This window comes from Rhipicephalus sanguineus, chromosome 11 (genome assembly GCF_013339695.2).
Source record: "Rhipicephalus sanguineus isolate Rsan-2018 chromosome 11, BIME_Rsan_1.4, whole genome shotgun sequence".
NCBI classification, from domain to species: domain Eukaryota; kingdom Metazoa; phylum Arthropoda; class Arachnida; order Ixodida; family Ixodidae; genus Rhipicephalus; species Rhipicephalus sanguineus.
In genome coordinates this window covers 78,493,270-78,512,211 of record NC_051186.1, presented here as the reverse complement: position 1 = coordinate 78,512,211, position 18,942 = coordinate 78,493,270, and the positions used below count along the sequence as shown (strand labels likewise).

The window sequence follows — 18,942 nt, the reverse complement described above, 5'->3', positions numbered from 1 at the left end:
AATGCATGCACCACTTTTTAACAATAATGTTCTAGATGAAGTAAACAAGAAGCAACATACATTGAAAAGCAGAGACTTGCATGTACAATGTTGTTCCAACTTCATTTTCTCTGCTACAAACTCTCAAAACTCGTCTTGTGACCAGAATATCATTTTCATCAAACTTGAGATGCAATATACTAGATCAGCAAAATTGTGAAAGCACAATTTTGTAGACATTTAAAAAAATTTTTGGATAGTTTGCAGGTACTGTGTTAACTATTGTAATGTCCGCACCCCTAATTTTGTAGCTTAAAATCAAGGAAGAAAATTTCAACTGAGAATAAAAATCAAGAAACCAAGCCCAATTCATGCATTCCAAGTGATCTCGCACTTTGCAACTGCCCGACTCTAAGTCGCAGTCGAAAGGTTTAGTGCAACAGGAACAGACAATGCCATGGCTGGCATTGAGTGTAAGCACCAGTGGCACTGACGGTGAAGACAAAAACATCAGTTGTGCCGCATGCATGCATAAATGAAAAAGTTCATTGTAAAAAAGATTGCATTCACTGTTTTCGCAGTGTGTACAATACGTACAATGGGTTACGGTGCATACCACGCAAAAGAGATGCAAATAGAAGCAAACATTTTACCAAATGAGCCCCTGTGAGGGATGAATGTCCTAAGATCTCGAAAAAGAAAGGGACAGGGTCATCGCACGAGTCGGTACAATATCTTTATACATTATGCTACGCTGGGCAAGAAAGGTGTCACCTAACCACTAAGATTTATTTTCGGCATTTAAAGCGGGCACCTTATTTGCATAATGCTCATTTGGCAGTCCGTCTTGCAAATGCTTTTTTGATCTGTTTTGTGCCATTGAATATCCTGCAAGGTGACGCAGTCTTACCGCGAGCGATACTTTTAAAAATAGTGAAGGCGAAAAATGGTTAAACCGTGAAGGACAATTGCAAATCAAAATGCTTGGGCGTATAGCACGCGCTGCAATGATGATGCTGTTCTTGTTGGTAAGGACAGCTACGACATACAGCAAAAGGAAGGTTGGGTTGCCAAGCTTTGCACTCGGACACACATTCAAGAATGCATGCATTTACCACATCTACGCATTTACCACGACCAGCATCTCATATTGCGTAGATGAATACACCTGCAACGTTGCAAGCCACGAGGACCTTAGTGCTGCAAGTTTCCGGAGTCAGAGAACAGGCAGAACTGAGAGTAACACATCACAGAGCACGGTTGTCAGAGATCTCTAAATGCATCACAACAACGACCAATCTTTCACGCTATGTACAGCCAACAAGAGGCGAGTGGGACGAGTTCATTCAGATGCATACGAAAAGAGAACTATAAAAGAAAAATGGAAAAACAGGACATTTTGTAAATATGTGCTTTCTGAATAGAAATGTCGGCTGTTAGCAGCGCGTCGTCCTGTTTTTCTGTGCTTCTTTTGGAGTAGTCTTTTTGCGCCTCTCCAAGTATCAACCAGAGGTGTTTAGAGAGCCTCAAATTCATCAATTAGAAAGATGCAGAGACAAAGGTGCCAACCCTTTCAGTTTTCACACAAAGGTAAATGGAACGGTTATCGCATAACTACATTATTTCTCCCCTCATCCGCTCCGACAACACTGGCTATTGGGAGAGCAAAATTAAATAATCTAGTTATAATTCACAAGGAACCGCATCGAGCATGTACTGCCTGCCGGTAATCGTAGCGAAGCAGGCGTTGTACAGGCCACGAGCAGCATTTCTGAGGAAGACACCAGTTTCAACAATCCGGTTCGATCTGCCGTCCATCATGGACTTCCCTCCAGTTCATCCAGATGAGCCCAGTCTGGTCCGGCCCGGAGCCGCACTACGAGAGGAACGGAAAGCTCTGCCGCCTCCTCCATGGCCTTGCGTACCATGCTGGACACAGTGTCCAGATCTGCTTCACACACCTCGAGCAGAAGCTCGTCGTGCATCTGAAGGACCAAGAAGGCACCTGCACAGCAGTTAAGATGTCGGCCATTTTCAGACAGTTCGCCCAAACTGTTGAAGTACAATTCCATTTCTTACTGCCCAGCATTCACTGTCATAATGCTAATGTGGGCGAGGCACCGCTCAGACTACTAGAGAAACGAAAGAAATTATGGCATTGGAATAGAATCCCTAAATATAATCCATGCCATGGCGTCCAACAAATCACACTTTCTCCACTTTCTGACTGTCACAAATGCAGCCTTCATGCTATGAAGGCTAGATTCTATCACTTGGTTAGATCAGTGGTTCTCAAATGGGGATCCGCTGACCCCAGGGGACGCACGATGCCATTTCTGGGGTTCCACAAAACCCACATTCGAAAATAAATAAATAAATAAATAAACACGTTTTTTCGATGCACACACTGTCCAGTGACAGTGGCCCCTTCTGATTTTTGGTAAGCTTCACCGCAAAACATCTTTGCATTGCGGTGGAGTCCCTCTCCATGGGGTGGCTGTAAAGTAGGGGTGTGCGAATATTCGAAAGTTTCGAATATTCGTCGAATATACATTCGAAATATTCGTATTCGATTCGGAAATCGTGTATTCGAAAAGTTTCGAATATTCGATAAATTCGAATATTCGACAAAATCGAATATGCGATTCGATTATCATGCATAAAATAACTCGTCTTCCACATTTATCCTGCGTTCGTATAGCTAAAAACGTTGCCGAGAGGAGCGATAAACATCGTAAGTAAACGGGGGCACGATCTGCCTGCGACGAGCGCCCCAATACGTATGATTTATTGCTGGTGCATCTCCGACGTGCAGCGCTGTTGGCGATCATGTAACCGTACATTTTCAATATTATGCGGCCGTAACGTGCCGCACTACCACTCGTTCACTATGCGGGGGCACTTCTGAAGAAAGACAGTGACCCATGTGACTGGTGGCGGACTGTATACAGGCACCTTCAGATACCCCAGTCTGGCAAAGCTTTGCCCTATATGTACCTCCCTATACCAGCCACTTCTGTTCCAAGCGAGCGTGCCTTTTAAGGTGCAGGGGAGGGGGGTTGGGGTTGTCTCTGTTACAAGGGAGCGCCTGCTGCCTGATCATGTGGAGCAACTCATATTTCTTCATGATAACATGTAGTCATTACTTTCATTGTGCCGTGATATTTGCTTGTGTTGTGATGTGCATTGTGCTAGCCTGAACATTGTGTTCTGGAGATAGCAGTGTATGTTGTGTTGCCAGTCAGGCTGTTAATGTTTTTTTTTCTTCAATAGCTACATGTTAAATAAAATATCGTTACTGTGGAGGCGTTTTTCCTTTGATATTCGATATTCGATTTGATATTCGAAGGTGGATATTCGTATTCGATTCGTATTCGAAAAGTTTGATATTCGCACACCCCTACTGTAAAGCTTTTGTTGCAGTTTTCTGCAACATATATGCAAGTGAGCACGCTTTTTCCAGACTTGCACATTTGAAGAGCAAACATAGCTATAAACAGGTTGAATGTGGTAGCAGACCGTACAACTTATTGACAAGCTGTTCAAATCGAACTGGCGTTGCCCTTTAGTTTGACCATTCTTTGCCAGCTAGAAATAAAAGGCACCTGTTTCACTCTGCATATTGTCTTAATTTATGACCCCCCCCCCTCCACTCTTCCTCTCACTGCAAGGGGTCCCTCACCAATTCCACGGATCCACAAAGGGTCCCCAAACATCCATGGTTACCAATGCTCTAGAGTCTGTACTAACTCTATGTCTGGCCTTAATACTGTAGAAGATGGAGTTAAAATTAGGCCTCGTGGCCACATTTTTCTTTTGTTATTGTTCTTTTAGTAAAGACATTTATGCCAACACCATTGGAACACATACCCTGTGATGGTGGCTCCTCTGGCAGCAGACCCTTTGAGTCGGGAAAGCGTTGCGCGAGGGCACTGTCGAGCGAGATGAGCGCCCGTCGGAGCAGGTCTGCAGCTGAGCCTTGCACAGCTGTGCTCAGCACCTGCCGCTCCGCCTTGGCCTTGTCCCTGCTGCTGCCACTGTGCAGGTCTGCCAGGGGCCGCCTCCTGCCTAGCAACGTGCGCACCTCGTTCGTGATACGGGCACGTTCCAGAAGCCGGTCGGCATATCGCTGCAAGCCTGTAGACAAGTGGCACATTCGTCACGTCACATGCGTACCTACATTCCCCCAGTGGGCATAACAACAGTGCTGAAACTCAACTTTATTAAAAGGGCCCTGCAACACTTTTTTGAGCATGGCCAGAAAACGCTGCTGATCAGTAGTCGAGGCTCCTAAAAACATGTGATCCAAACAACATAGTAGCGCAGCATGAGGCACGAAATTTACACTCAATTCTTAAAGACAGCTAGAAATCGCTCGCTCTTTTCTCGACAAACAGTGCCATAGTCCGAAATGACAGTTTCATAAACCAAAGTCCCCGGCCATTGGCTGATTTGTGTATTGTGAGCTGCATAGATGCCGAGGCCGCTGTGGGATGGTGGGATGTGCCCGCACTGCACTCTATAGTGATAGAATTACACAGAGTATAGAATTACACCAGCCCGCTCGCAGTCACACTGAAAGTAAGCCACGCATTCAAAGAAAAAAAATAAATAAAAGAAAGTGCTCAAGGTTACGACATGCACTGACGAATGGACGTAGCTTCTTGCCTCGTTATCATCGCCCCCTGCGTAGCTTTCAGCGCACTCGCTGATATGAAAAGAGTAGAGCTGTGCGAATAGCAAAATTTTGGGTGCGAAGCGAATTATAATAATAAAGATTGAGTGCGAATCGAATCGAATAATTTTGAATAGTTTTCGAATATTTCTCAAACATTTTTCGAATAATTCGAAGTGAAATTACAGAAAAAGTTGCAGAGAATCCCTAAGTATGTTCTTGTGAGATAGCAACATGAAAGTGTTTCTTTTCGCTAGGTTCATGAAGCGCTGGTGGGGTCATATTTCATAGTTGTCTTTCTTATCAAGAATGAGGCAATGTAGACGCCGAATTGTATTTATGTACATGATTTGGTGCAACTAAAGTGTTGCCGACAACACTTTACACGTGATAGGCAGAGATGCCATTTCCTCAGCCTCTCCTTCTCTTTCAACTGCTGTGGAAGGCCAACTGATGTGGCAGACAAGGTTGTGCTCCCTTCAAGTCCGGAGTTCCAAATCTGCCTCGTAGACGTCGATATATAAGAACATCTGAAATTTTGGATGCTAAAAAGCTTCGGCGTCCGATTTTTCGGACTTCCTGCCCAAATTTCAGGTCCAAAACAGCATTAATTGAGCCCCCAACTCTGCCACATCTTTCATCTCCATAATGGAACCAGCGTTTTCTTGAGTTAATACATTTGCGACTGTAGCGGACCTTGAAAGGCAGCTTTGCCGCAATACGGGGGTGTGAGGAGGTGAAGCATATTGAAAAATCTAGGGACCACTTCCAATCAGACGTTCACTGTCTCTTGCCTCAGTTCGACCGAAACGGAGCTTGAAAGGCAGCTTTGCCGCAATACGGGGGTGTGATGAGGTCAAGCATATTGAAAATCTAGGGACCACTTCCAACCGGACTTTGTCTCTTGGCTAAGTTCGACCGTAACGGAGCTTGAAAGGCAGCTTTGCCGCAATACGAGAATGTAATGAGGTGAAGCATATTAAAAATCTCAAGGGGTCACTTTCAACCGGACGTTGACTGCATTTGTCTTTGGGGAGTTCGAATAGTTCGAATTGTAAAATTTCAGTGCGAATCGAATCGAATAGCAAACACTATTCGAAAAATATTCGAAATTTCGAATATTCGCACACCCCTAGAAAAGAGAGAGAAAGCGCTTAACGAGTGTGAGTGCCATGATGGGAGCCACGAAGTGGCATGTCAGTAGTAGAATACTTGGGAGAATACCATAGTCACCTATCAACACATCTCCCTCTTTCTCTCCCTTTTCCCCTTGCCCCCGTGAGGAGTAGCAGCTCAGAGACCCACTTCCAGGCCAAGCTCTCCTTATTTCGCTTCATTAAACGTCTTCTTCTCTTTGGAGACCTACCTGGAAAGGCCTGCCGGAACTGGGCAATCATGGCCTCTGCTTCCGAGTGCTCCATTCCAAGTTGCTGGGCAAGCGAGCGTGCTCCTTGGCCATAGGTGATGCCATAGCATATCTGCATAGAAAGAAAGAGCGAGAGAAACACCCAAGATAAGATAACACCAGCTGGAAGCTTCCACATCAACAAGCATCGACGATCAGCTTACTGCTCACCTGGGGCTGACAATGTGGAGACACAGATATGCGCTGTTCTCATTTTGTAATACATATGTCTATATCTGAACTAAACAGGGGGTATTTTTTCCAGGGGCTCGTTTCTGTGTTGGACGCAACCAAATGAATCCAGCAGACAATTAGGCCAAGGAGAGCATGGGGTACATTCACTGTTACTGTAGTGCAATAATAATGCCATAAATTGACACGAATTAAATTGGATGAAAAATCAACCTTTCCGTCGGTGCCATCCGAACCCACAACCTTCGAATTACGCGTTAAATGCTCTACCAATTGAGCTACGTCGGAAGGCACTTCCCTGTTCACTTCTTTGGGTATTTCTGTGCATGTAACCTCTGGGAGTGTTAGTAAGCGCCGCTCGTTGCCTCTTTTTCTGCCAGAGGGCAGAGAAGTGTTTTAGCAATTACTAAAAGCTTCACCTCTTTTAAGTGAAACACCGTTATCCTTTACATATATCTATTGATGCAAAGGTTTTAGGTGTTCATTATAAAATTCGCACTCCATTCGCTTGCAGGCTTTGGGTCAGTGTTTTAAATACCACAGTAGCTATTTTCGCGTCAGTTTTCTTGAAACTTTGTGAAGGTTGAGGTCAAGTAAGCATTTCATTCCCTTGAAATGCAGCACTGAAGATGCGATGCTGGCTGTGTAGGCTGCGTTGCACCAATTCCGCTCAGCGCTTTCTGCCTTCAATAGGACTTAGCCACTACAGGTGCTATGTACACAAGTGCGTACAATGTGAACCCATGCAATTTTCTCAGACTGTGTTAAAGATGTTGCTAAATTCACGGTTCTAACCGAATTCCCCACTCTTCATCTTCCAACCGTAATGTTTACTGCACCATAGAGCAAAAGCGGATGAAACTGACGTGCAAAATAATCGGCATGGTAGCAGCTCGACATCACCAGAGAAGCAATCTTTCTTATTTACTTCTGGGTTTTTGACATTGTATTACAGCTTTAAAAATATTGTCCACAAATGTAACGATAATAAAGGTGTCCCAAGATCAAAATTACAACAGCTACACATTCTGAATGTTCTCCCAGTGTTGGAATTTGTGCATTGCCACAAACATGTAGAAAGCATTATGGTGGACGTCTTTTGGAAGCACTCTTGGCACTACACATGACTAACACGGCCAGTATGTAAACCTTGTCCCATCACCACCACATCCCTGCTTTCCGTCGAAAGAAGGTGTGTTTCTTCACCTGTTTCTCATCAACAAAGGATGCTCAGTTTTTGAGAACGCATTAAACACTGAAGGGTACAGGCAGACTTCCCATTTGAGTGCTCACAAAGAAAAATTGAGTGACAGCATTTTACTGTTGCATACGTGACAGCCACTAATAGTTGAGCCCCTTTATAAACAGGGTACCATGTTCTTACTTTCTGATCAACCCTTCTTTCTATGTAGGCAACCTCAGTGTCTGTTATGAAGGGGTTCAAATGCATAGCTTTCCAGACTCAAACGTGCGCGTGAGCTATTGTCTTTGTTAACAGGCCTGCTTTGTCTTCTGCCGCAGTGAGGCATCGACAGCGTCCTCCTTGCAGTGACTCCAGAGGGCAGCCATGCGGCGGAAGACGTCACCGCCGGCACGGAACACTCCGCACAGCTGCTCGTCTCGTGAGAGGTGCGCAAGAAGCCGCAGTTCCAACTGGGAATAGTCGGCAGTCAGCAGGACTGCACCTGCAAAAAGCAGCAATTGGGCAGAACGGCTCGTCAACGAGCGTGGTTTACGGTGTAATCTTGCTAAACTGGATGCTGGGACTCTGAAAAAATAATTAACGTCGTCAGCCCATTTACTCCTACTGCAGAACAAAGGCCCATTATATCAGAAGTCCATTTCATCTAAAATTACCTAGGTCCATGGTCTGTTTTAAAATAGCAGAACTTGACATAGTATATATGCACTGCTGCCTAACCCTAATGCTATCAAAAAAAAGAAAAGAAAATATCACAACGATAGTAACTAATCGATAAATGGGTTAACACAATATTGTACAACCACGTGGTGTGGCACACTGCTATCGATGTATTTTGGATGCTGGATGCCAAAATATGGCACTTTTCTCCCACTAGAACGTACACTCAAACCTCCTTATAACAAAGTCGCATCTGACACGAAAATAAGTTTGTTAGTATATCCAAAAATTCGTTATAAATGTATATTTGTAACAATGTATCTATGACAAGACTATTCTTCATTTAGTACTTCGTTATAACAGATAATTCGTTATATCCGAGTTCTTTATATCCAAGTTTGAGTATATATGTAAACATCCGCACAATGGCATGACTGGTGTCCGGATGCTTGGCTCAAGTATGTTGCCAGCGACAAACATTGGCTGCACGTTGTTCTTCACACAAAGCAGCAGCCAATATAAAATAAGCAGATGCCTCAAGCTATCTTTTACAACAAGCAATGACCGCTGTCAAACTTGTAGCATGAACAAGTGTTGCAATCGAAGGCAAGTTGAACTTGAAGCCTGGGTTCAGCTGTGGCTGTATTGCCCACAACGTACTACTCTGTTACATCGAAACCTCATTAAATTGAAATTCGATCTTTTATGAAAACCATAGTCACCGAAGGATACATTTTAACACGGAAGGTGCTGCAAAAGTATTCTAGTACACTCAAACCTCAATATAACGAACACGGATATAACGAATTATTGGTTATAGCGAAGCAAATGGAGAATAGTCTTGTCATAGATACAGTGTTATGAATGCATGTTTATAACGAATTCTTGGATATAACGAAGTTATTTCCGTGTCAAATGTGACTTCATTATAATGACGTTATAGTGTATACATCAGTGTCGACCGCTGTTTACTTACAAACATGGAGTAAGCCTATAGAGAATTTTTTAAAAGTGAAATACTTCAATACATCAATATTAGTGAACACCAACAGCTAATGAAGCCAAGGAAGGTATAGGTGACATTAATTGTACTGTTTTAATTGTATTGTAGTACCGTATTTACTCGAATCTAACGCGCACCTTTTTTCCGGAAAAACGAGTCCAAAAATCGCATGCGCGTTAGAATCGAGTACCGAAAAAAAAAAAAGAAACTCGGTTATTGTATTGCCACCGACATTTCAAAATGGCCGCCTCCTACGCGCCTTGGCCATTTCTGCCATTTTTTCAGTTCGTACGTGTGCTGAGGAGATTGTCATCCTGTTCTGCGTTCGCATCGACGGCATGGAAGTGCCGACTCCAAATACTCGACGAGTGTACCACGATGCCACATTTAAAATAGTTATTACCACATTTAAAATAGTTATTACATGTGCAGAGAGACGGACGGAAATCGGGCCGCATCGCGGTCGTTCGGATATAGTCGGAGTTCCCGAAACGTGCGTGCGAGACTAGCACAAACAGAAGCAGAAGATTTTTTTACAGCAAAGCCTCACGAAAAGGTTTCAGTGGACCAAAGCAGGGCCGGTTTCCCGAAATCGAAGAGTGTTGACAGCGACAAGGAGTTGTCCGACAGCGACGAGGACTGATCTATTACGCGACTCGTATCGCAGCCGTAGTGGTGACATTTTTGGCGGCAAGGCCCGCTTTTTGACTTTGTGTTTTACTTTTTTGAAACTTCAGTTCTTTAAAACCCAAATACTTGTTCTTCTGAATGTGCGAAGTTTGACTCCTACGGACTTTTTTTGTTCTTTTCTCTCACGAAAAATGGGTGCGCGTTACAATTGAGGGCGCGGTAGAATCGAGTAAATACGGTAATTGTGACATACTAGATGTGAAGAAAGTAAAGTGGACGAAAAGACAACTTGCTGCCAGCAGGGACTGAACCTGCAATCTTCGGATAACGCGTCCGATGCTCTACCAATTGAGCTACGGCGGCAGTCGTCGTCCCGTCCACTTTATCGAGTATTTATGTGCATGCAAACCTGGCAGCATTATTCAAGACCACTCATTGCCATGACGGCGAGTGTGGAACTATCTTTGTTTGCCAGCTCGCAAAGAATACACTGAAACCTCATTACAACAAAGTTATGTTTGAAATGCAATTAACTTTGCTATACAGTAAAATCTCGTTAATTCGACCCCCGTTAATTCGGAATTTCAGTTAATTCGGACGCGGCGTCTGGTCCCGTCCAAAATGTGCATTGTTCTATGGCTGAGAACTCTCATTAATTCGGACAGATTCGACCGCGCTTCGGTTAATTCGAACTCCCGACCGAGGTCGGGTCGAGACGGGGAAGCACCAGCGGATACCGCCACGGCCGCGGTTCGGATATAATTCGGATTCGCAGCCGAAATCGACGGCGCATCTAACAACTTCGAGATCGGATCATGGCCTCCGAGATTTAAAACGAGGTAACGAGATCGGATTATGGCCTCCGAGATTTAAAACGAGCTTTGCATCTCGGAGGCACATACACAATGAAAGGCAGTGCATCGCTACTGTCATCAGCAACAGGCAACATGGCGACGGTCCGTCCGCGTTATCAACGCGATCAGCCAGCCACGAGGGGCTTTAGCCACGAGTGGTGGATGATAAGTACAGTGTAATGATAAGAATAGCATAGAATATGGCATAAGGCATCGTTCCGCGATAGCACCCCTGGTGTTCCGCAACGTGCGCGGTGAAGCGTTGTGCAGGCCTGGTGTTCCGGACTTCCCGCACGCCTTTCTACGTACGAGCCGTGCAACATTTATCAACACTGACGAGACAGCGCTGTTCTTTAAGGCTCTGCCTGAGAAGGCGATCGTGTTTAAGGGGGACCCGTGCATCGGCGGGAAACGGAAGTAGAGAGTGGGTGACGGTTCTTCTGGCTACGAACATGACCGGCACAGAGTAGCTGCCGCTGCTGGTGATCGGAAAGGCTGCGAAGCCAAGATGTTTTAAGAACATTAAGCAGCTGCCTGTCGACTACCGCTTTAATAGAAAGGCTTGGATGACGGCCGAAATATTTCAAGCCTGGCTGCGTCAGCTAGACCGCCGCTTTGCGGCACAGTGTGCGCGGACAGCCACCTTCAGGAACTTAGCAAAATTGTGATTTCCTTGCACGTTGCCTCCGCGAAGCAAACCGCGATCACCGACTTCTTTAAGAAATAAAAGTCTGGTGGTGGCGGAAACATTTTTCTAGTGTTTTGATCGTACTCGCGACAATTCGAACCCTCGGTTAATTCGGACATTCTCTCTGGTCCCGTGAAGTTCGAATTAACGGGGTTTTACTGTATATCCGAAAATTCGTTATAAGCATACAGTCGAACCGCTGTAGCTATTACCAAGGGCATTCTTCATTTACTTCGTTATAACCGATAATTCCTTATATCAGTGTTCGTTATAATGAGGTTTTTGAGTGTATTCATTTGAAGTAGAAATATATCAAGGATTTCTTGAAATTAAAGTTTACTACATTGAGGTTTAGCCATAGTGGTATTGCAAATGTGGTGATATTTTTGCCAGTATGATAAAAAAGAAAGAACCCAACTTTGACTGTGGTACATCATCGATGAGCTACAACTGTATACCTACCTGGAAAAGGCCGGAAGGCAGCACGAACGTTGATGCTGACTGGTGAGTCAGTGCAAACTGTGAAGCTCTTGAAAATTCCCTGCAGGTTGGGTTCGGTGATCATCACTCGGCCGGTAGACGTCCAGGGCTGGCTCCACGGCCGGATTCGAGACAGTCTTCCACCACTCGGCTGTAGGCTTCGCTGGTGTAGGCCCAGGGGGCGCAGATTCTGCAGTTACAGTAACACTGTTTTCGAGCTCAACCGTAACAATATTTCGCACCATGCAACATGTGTTGTTTCCTGTAGTGTAAGTGCAGAGCAGCCTCTGTGCAGAATTGTATTCGCGAAACACAAGTGGACGTATCATGGAAAGCTAGCGAAAGAGAGCAATGCAGAAAAACAAAAGCGCCGTTACTTCTGCTAAATAAACAAGTAGGCCGGGCTAGTTGCTATAGATCCATCTTTGTAGAAAGTGCAAAACTACACACAGGGACAGCAAGGAAGAAAGACACACAACACTCCTGGACTACAACATGTCTAGTCCAGGAGTATCATAATGTCGATCGATTAAACATTTAGCTAAAGTCAGAATTGTTGCACATTAATTCAACTGAAGTTTTGTTCAACTGGTGTTAACAAGTGTGTTGCTGTAGTCGTGTTGCTTTCCGAGATCCCACCCACCAGAGCGACAACGCTTCGCAGCTTCTTCCAGTCAAGGATCTTGGCTGGCAGCGGGTGCACGGTGGACAGCTGGGCCAGAGCCGCTCGACTGCTCAGGGCACCAGGAGGCAAGGGGCCTTTTACCAGTGGTACCACCTGCAAAGCCGCGTCATTCGATTGCTTATGTACACATCAAAAGTCACTAGGACTGAAGGATGGGGCCTTGGGACACCTGAGAACATATGCAGTGGTACCTCGTCAATTCAAATTCCGTAAAGACAGTAAACTTGTTCCAATAAAGTGCAGCTTAAACTATAGGGAGACCCTAAAACATGGCACCAGATGACCTGAGTTGTGTTCCTCAAAAGGTACGGCCTGCGCTCCCACATGTGTGCCAGCACCCACATGCACTGCTGTAGCAATGGACCTCAGGCAACATGTCTATTCCAAGGGCCTCGGAGAAGAGCACACCACTGCTTTAACCCTGCTCATTGAATGTACGCTGCAGAAACAGATGAGCATCACAAACATTCTCGCAAAAAATAAATTTTGCATTTTGGCTACCAACTCAATTTCTTAGCTGTAGTCTATTTACTATGAATGTCAGAATATAGTAATTACTAGGGGTGTGCGAATATTCGAAATTTCGAATATTTTTCGAATAGTGTTTGCTATTCGGTTCGATTCGCACTGAAATTTTACTATTCGAACTATTCGAACTTCCCAAAACAAATACAGTCAACGTCAGATTGAAAATGACCCCTATGGATTTTCAATATGCTTCACCTCATCACACTCCTGTATTGCGGCAAAGCTGCCTTTCAAGCTCCGTTACGGTCTAACTTAGCTAAGACGCAGTCGTCAGATTCGAGGTGACTCGTACAAATTTTCAATATGCTTCACCTCATTACACTCTCGTATTGCGGCAAAGCTGCCTTTCAAGCTCCGGTCGAACTTGGCCAAGACGCAGTTAACGTCCGATTCGAAGTTGTCCCTAAATTTTCAATATGCTTCACCTTATCACACCCCCGTATAGCGGCAAAGCTGCCTTTCAAACTCCGCTACGGTCGCAAATGTATTAACTCAAGAACATGCTGGTTCCAACATGGAGATGAAAGATGTGGCAGAGGTGGGGGCTCAATTAATGCTGTTTTGGACCTGAAATTTGGGCAGGGAGTCCGAAAAATCGGACACCGAAGCTTTTTAGTATCCAAAATTTCAGATGTTATAATATATCGACGTCAACGGGGCAGACTTAAAACTCCAAACTTGGAGGGAGCAGACAGAAGTTGAAAGAGGAGTAGAGGCTGAGGACATGGCATCTTGGCCTATCACGTGTAAAGTGTTGTCGGCAACTCTTTGGTTGCACCGAATCATGTACATAAATACAATTTAGCCTCTACATTGCCTCATTTTTGTTAAGACAACTACGAAACACCACCCCATGCCAGCGCTTCATCAATCTAGCAAAAAGAAACACTTTCATGTTGCTATCTCATAAGAACATACTTAGGGATTTTCTGCAACTTTTTTCTGTAATTTCACTTCGAACTATTCGAAAAATGTTTGAGAAATATTCGAAAAATATTTGAAAATTATTCGATTCTATTCGCACTGAACTTTCATTATTCGAATTCGCTTCGCACCCAAAATTTTGCTGTTCGCACAGCTCTATTAATTACATTATGCCACATGACGCTCAGGTTCGTTATAAGCGAACTCAACTTGGAATACTTGCACTACTCGTCAATGTTTTCAGTGATGAACCAATTGGCCCAAATCAAAGTTTTATTAGAATGCCATGTTCTGTGCCACAATGTTCCTGATTGTTTATGTTTCACAAGGATGGCTTGGTGGTCTAGTTGCTACTGCATCTTGGAAACGTTACAGTGCACACAGACGGGGACAAAGGAAGGATGTCTCCATCTGTGTGCAGTGTAAGATTTTCAAGATGTCTCTGTTTCATGAAGCCATTGGCCTCATGAAACAGAAGCATGAAATCACTCGCCTTATGACTCCATTGGCCATCGTACATATTTTCTCGCGTTAATTATTTTTCAAAAAGGCTGTGATTGTCCTTGTCGCATCAAAATTTGTTCCGACTCATTTCTTCCAGGAATCTCGGAAGGCTGGAATGACCACCCTAGCTCAGTCACTGCCATCTCTAATCACGATAACTTCTAGACCAGCCCCAACGCTTATCGTATGTCCAGCACCCCCTCTCTGTAATGCCACTAGGCCAATGACAGTACAAAAGTAAAGAACGGGAAACCTGGGCCTTCATCGTGGCTTCCACCTGTCGGGCAGAGTTGAGTGTAAATTGACGCCCAGCCAGTGCCCAGGACTCCCTCTGCAGTGCATCTAGCGCACCGTCCACTTCCGTCACCATCTGATGGGCACGAGCGGGGTCGTAGCCAATCCCGTTGAGATCCATCTTGGACAGCACACCCAGTAGCAGCACCTCTTGTTCTGTGTAGCATTAAGGGTAGGGACAGCAGTGAAGCAGCAGAGTAATAAAGCCCCTCCTCATCTTTGACAAAATGACACATTTTTTCCTTACAAGGTACACTCAAACCTCATTATAACAAAATCATATCTGCCATGAAAATAACTTCGTTATATCCAAAAATTCGTTATAAACGTTTATTTGTAACACTGTACCTATGACAAGACTATTCTTCATTTACTTCGTTATAACCGATAATTCGCTATATCCGTGTTCGTTATATCAAGGTTTGAGTGTAAATGCATCTCCACAATGCGTAGGCACAGCTAACATTCGTGGGCATTTTTTTGCATTCAGACATGTTTTTATCTCGGATTCTTGCTAGGCACTTCTCTGGTCATGCAATACCATGCAGACCAGCCTTAAAATGTTGCCGTCAACATGCTTGGATCTTCGAGTTACACGTTAATACTACAGTGAAATATTCTGAAGTCGCTAACAACAAGTGACAGTGTCAAACTAGTGGTATACAGCAAACTTTAACTGTCTCTATCCTTTGTCAGTGTTCTCTCTTTCCTTTTATTATTTTCATGATATCCCGATGTCTACCCTATAGTAGGTGTGTGATTTCATGCTTTTATGTGGATAGTACCTGGATTTGATGTACCATATCATGTTTTTCATGTGACCTGGCAAAGCTATGCAAACAATGAATTTTTTTTAGAAATGCTAGAATTCTTCAATGACTGATTCACTGCAAACCACTCTTGTTGATGCAATATGTGTAGTTAATGCAATCGTTTATTCCCGTCAAATTACTGCCAACCTTTAAAAAATGTTTTGAGTCGCGGATGGTCTCAGCTATAGGATCACTCAATATGAGGCATGACATTTCTTTCACAAAAGCTAAGTGTTCATTTGCTGTTTACGACGCAACATGTCATTCCTGGTGCTGCTAGGAGCTCCCAAAATGTATGCAAGAGAAAATGCCAAAGGATAAAACTCTTTTTTCAATTCAAGCAGCACAAGTTATTCTTTGGAAAAACCAAAACGTTCACAAAATAACGTAACGCTCACCCACAAATCCTTCATACACATTAACATACGTAGCCTTTCAAAAAACTATAACATGAGAAATTTCTTTTCTAATCTCAATAACCCTTCCACTATCACCTGCCTCTCAGAAGTATGGCTGACAAATTCTGATAGCAAGCTATTTGGTATACCTGAATACACAACGGAAGTGTGTGTCAGTAAGAACATTTGGTATGCTGGTTCAGCAATTCTAGTCCGAGATAATCAGACATATATTGCCATTGCCAAGTTCTCTCGTTCTCTTGCCCTAACGCTGAATATGTATTTTTAGAATTCGATAAATCATTTCTTTCAGCCAACAGTAGACACACAGTACAGTAGGCTCTCAATAATTCAAACTCACGAGGAGCCCAGGACTTTGTATGAATTATTACAAGTTCTCACAAATATGACTTGGTGCAACGTACCAACTTGTGTTGTAATGTTTATCATTTCTCAGAGACGCAGTAATGTCACAGACAGCTCTGGATGATTACTAGTAAAGTTTTTAGATGTCAGAAATCATACTGGTACTTGTTATTATACGGCGCACGCATGCGTGTGTAATTAAGGGACAAAACATGCTGTGTACCGAGACATCTGGTTTCTCCCCAATTTTAGTATGCTTTCCCAAATGACACCAGAGTACTGCGGCAAAAGTGACAAGAAGCGTTTGGTGCGTGGTCGACCAATGTTGGTGTCACATTTTTTTTTTCCCTTTCTCAGCCAACGTGCAATTGCTAGTGCACGTGATATAACTAAATGAGCACTTTGTAGGCAGGCAGTCTGCTTTACTTGCGACTGCTGTGAGTGAACCAGAAGCGACAAAAAAGGCAGCAGATGTCTTCAGGTATGGACAAGCAGAAAGTACGAATAAACCGAAATTTATGCAATGGAGCAGTCTCAACTAAGCGGCTTTAATATACATCGAAAACACAGCAAGTCAAACAAAAATTTGGAATTTGTTTGAATTATCGAGAGTCTACTGCATGTCTTCATCTTAGAAAAAGAGTACATAAGAATGAAGAGTAGAAAAAAAAATGGTCTGTGTGCCCGTGTTGCGTCACACATGCACATGCAACACAAACCTGTCCTCTGCTCTTCAGTCTTCATCTCCTGTTTTTATTCTTTTTTCCAAAATGAAAGCATACCAACTGCAGGATTTTCTGCTTCGATAACATTTATTTGCCTATTACATTCAGCACATGACAGGAAATTTCCGCGAGGGCGGGACTAGTGCTTGGCACAGAAAGGGTTAAGTACATTTCAAATGTTTTCGTTTGGGCAATGTACATTCAGGAAATAAAAGGTGGAAGGAACGAATGGTACTTGACAGCAGAGCACTTGCCTTTATACAGGGTGTACATGTTGGCTCTCTTCAGCGCCGACACCAGAGGCCTCTGGAGGCGCAACACCAGAACAGACAGTCTGGCAGCAGCTTCCTCCAGTATATCACCAGAGTTGGTGACACCTGTGAATGATACTGTTCAGTCAATCAGTGATTTCCTTTCTGTATCTGTGATATGTACTATAAACCACTCCCTTTGTAACACCTTGTAGTGCTCGCAAGGTACAATCAATCAATCAATCAACCAATCAATCATTCAATCAATCAGTTAATCAATAGTATTTGAGGGCACTGCCTTCTAGCATGGTACACACATAGTAGTAGAATATAGTCCCATATTCTGCTATATTTAAACTTCATGAGATATAAATGCAAATTATTACCTTGCTGAAATCGTAGTCCGATGTTTTTCACAGCTGTGTACCTCTTTCATCCCTCCACAGTTAGAAAGTGGTACATAAGTTATTTAATTGAGTTTAATTACTAATCGAATGTTAGCAACAAAAGTAGTCATTGCCTGCCATTCAACTTGACAGCGAATGCAGATTTGGTTTTCTTTGTACAAAGTGATCCAGCTCATTCAAATACTATGGGCACGGTGGTAAAGAGACGTCCCGCATGCCACTTTAAGGTTTTAAATTATTTAATTATGGTTTTATAGATCACGTATATAGTGATCTGTCATTTATAATCACCAATCTACTTTAGTGAACTCATGATTTCCCTCCACATACTTTTGAAACTGCATCCACATATATTGGACATAGTAGTACACTCAAACCTCATTATAACAAAGTCACATCTGCCACGAAAATAACTTTGTTATATCCGAAAATTCGTTATAAACGTTTATTTGTAACACTGTAGCTATGACAAGACTACTCTTCATTTACTTCGTTACAACCGATAATTCGTTGTATCCGTGTTCGTTATATCAAGGTTTGAGTTAGTACAACAGACAAGTCAAACAGAGTCACAAGAGGACTTGGGCATGCACAAAGTGAAAAAAGTACTAATAATCAGGGGTGTAGCTAGAAATATTTTTTTTTGGGGGGGGGGGTGGGTTCAACCATACTTTATGTATGTTCGTGCGTGCATTTGTATGTGCACTTGTATATATACGCAAGCAAAACTGAAAAATTTCGGGAGGGTTTGAACCCCCCAACCCCCCCCTGGCTACGCCCCTGCTAACTGTAATAATAATAATGAAAAAGAATCAAGACAGGCTTTGTGAAGCATGAGAGGGGCACGTGGCAGTGCACACCCCCATTTCTATCAAACCAAAATGAAAATGCACCCTCCTAGTTTTATTATTTTTTTTCAGAAGCCTGCTCTTCGGCGTAGTAGTGACCTCCTAATTGAATCAATTTGTACCGTCTGCCTGTCGAACATTGCTGCCACTGTGGCATACTATTTTGAAAATAAAGTAGACCCTCAGTAAACTGAAATCTCTTAAACGGAACAGCTGCCTCTAGTATGACTGGTTTCATTCTTGAATTCTGCAACCCTGTTCGTCTCTCAGTAAACGGAACTTCTGTTCCACAGAACTTACTTCCCAGGTCCCTTCAGGTTCCGTGTGTCTACTGTACTCTGTAATGACAATCGCTTTTTCTTTTGTGGTAATCAAACCTGCTGTATACAGCATAGCGAGCTTATATCGTTTGTCACCTGAAAAGCAAATATTT

At 43.5% G+C, this 18,942-nt stretch overlaps 1 protein-coding gene across 1 annotated transcript in view; it reads right to left on the bottom strand.

The window, feature by feature from the left end:
- Window positions 1–139: 139 nt before the first annotated feature.
- The window catches only part of LOC119375488 (DNA polymerase theta), a 26,129-nt gene continuing 7,326 nt past the window's right edge, over window positions 140–18,942 (bottom strand). Inside the window, exons 2-9 of the mRNA XM_049411191.1 lie at window positions 17,258–17,392; window positions 14,662–14,867; window positions 12,411–12,545; window positions 11,750–11,957; window positions 7,752–7,936; window positions 6,021–6,132; window positions 3,850–4,116; window positions 140–1,984 (exon numbers count right to left, since the gene is read on the bottom strand). Of these exons, the coding sequence (XP_049267148.1) occupies window positions 1,797–1,984; window positions 3,850–4,116; window positions 6,021–6,132; window positions 7,752–7,936; window positions 11,750–11,957; window positions 12,411–12,545; window positions 14,662–14,867; window positions 17,258–17,392 (1,436 nt within the window). The 3' untranslated portion in view covers window positions 140–1,796. The remainder of the gene's footprint in view (window positions 1,985–3,849; window positions 4,117–6,020; window positions 6,133–7,751; window positions 7,937–11,749; window positions 11,958–12,410; window positions 12,546–14,661; window positions 14,868–17,257; window positions 17,393–18,942) is intronic.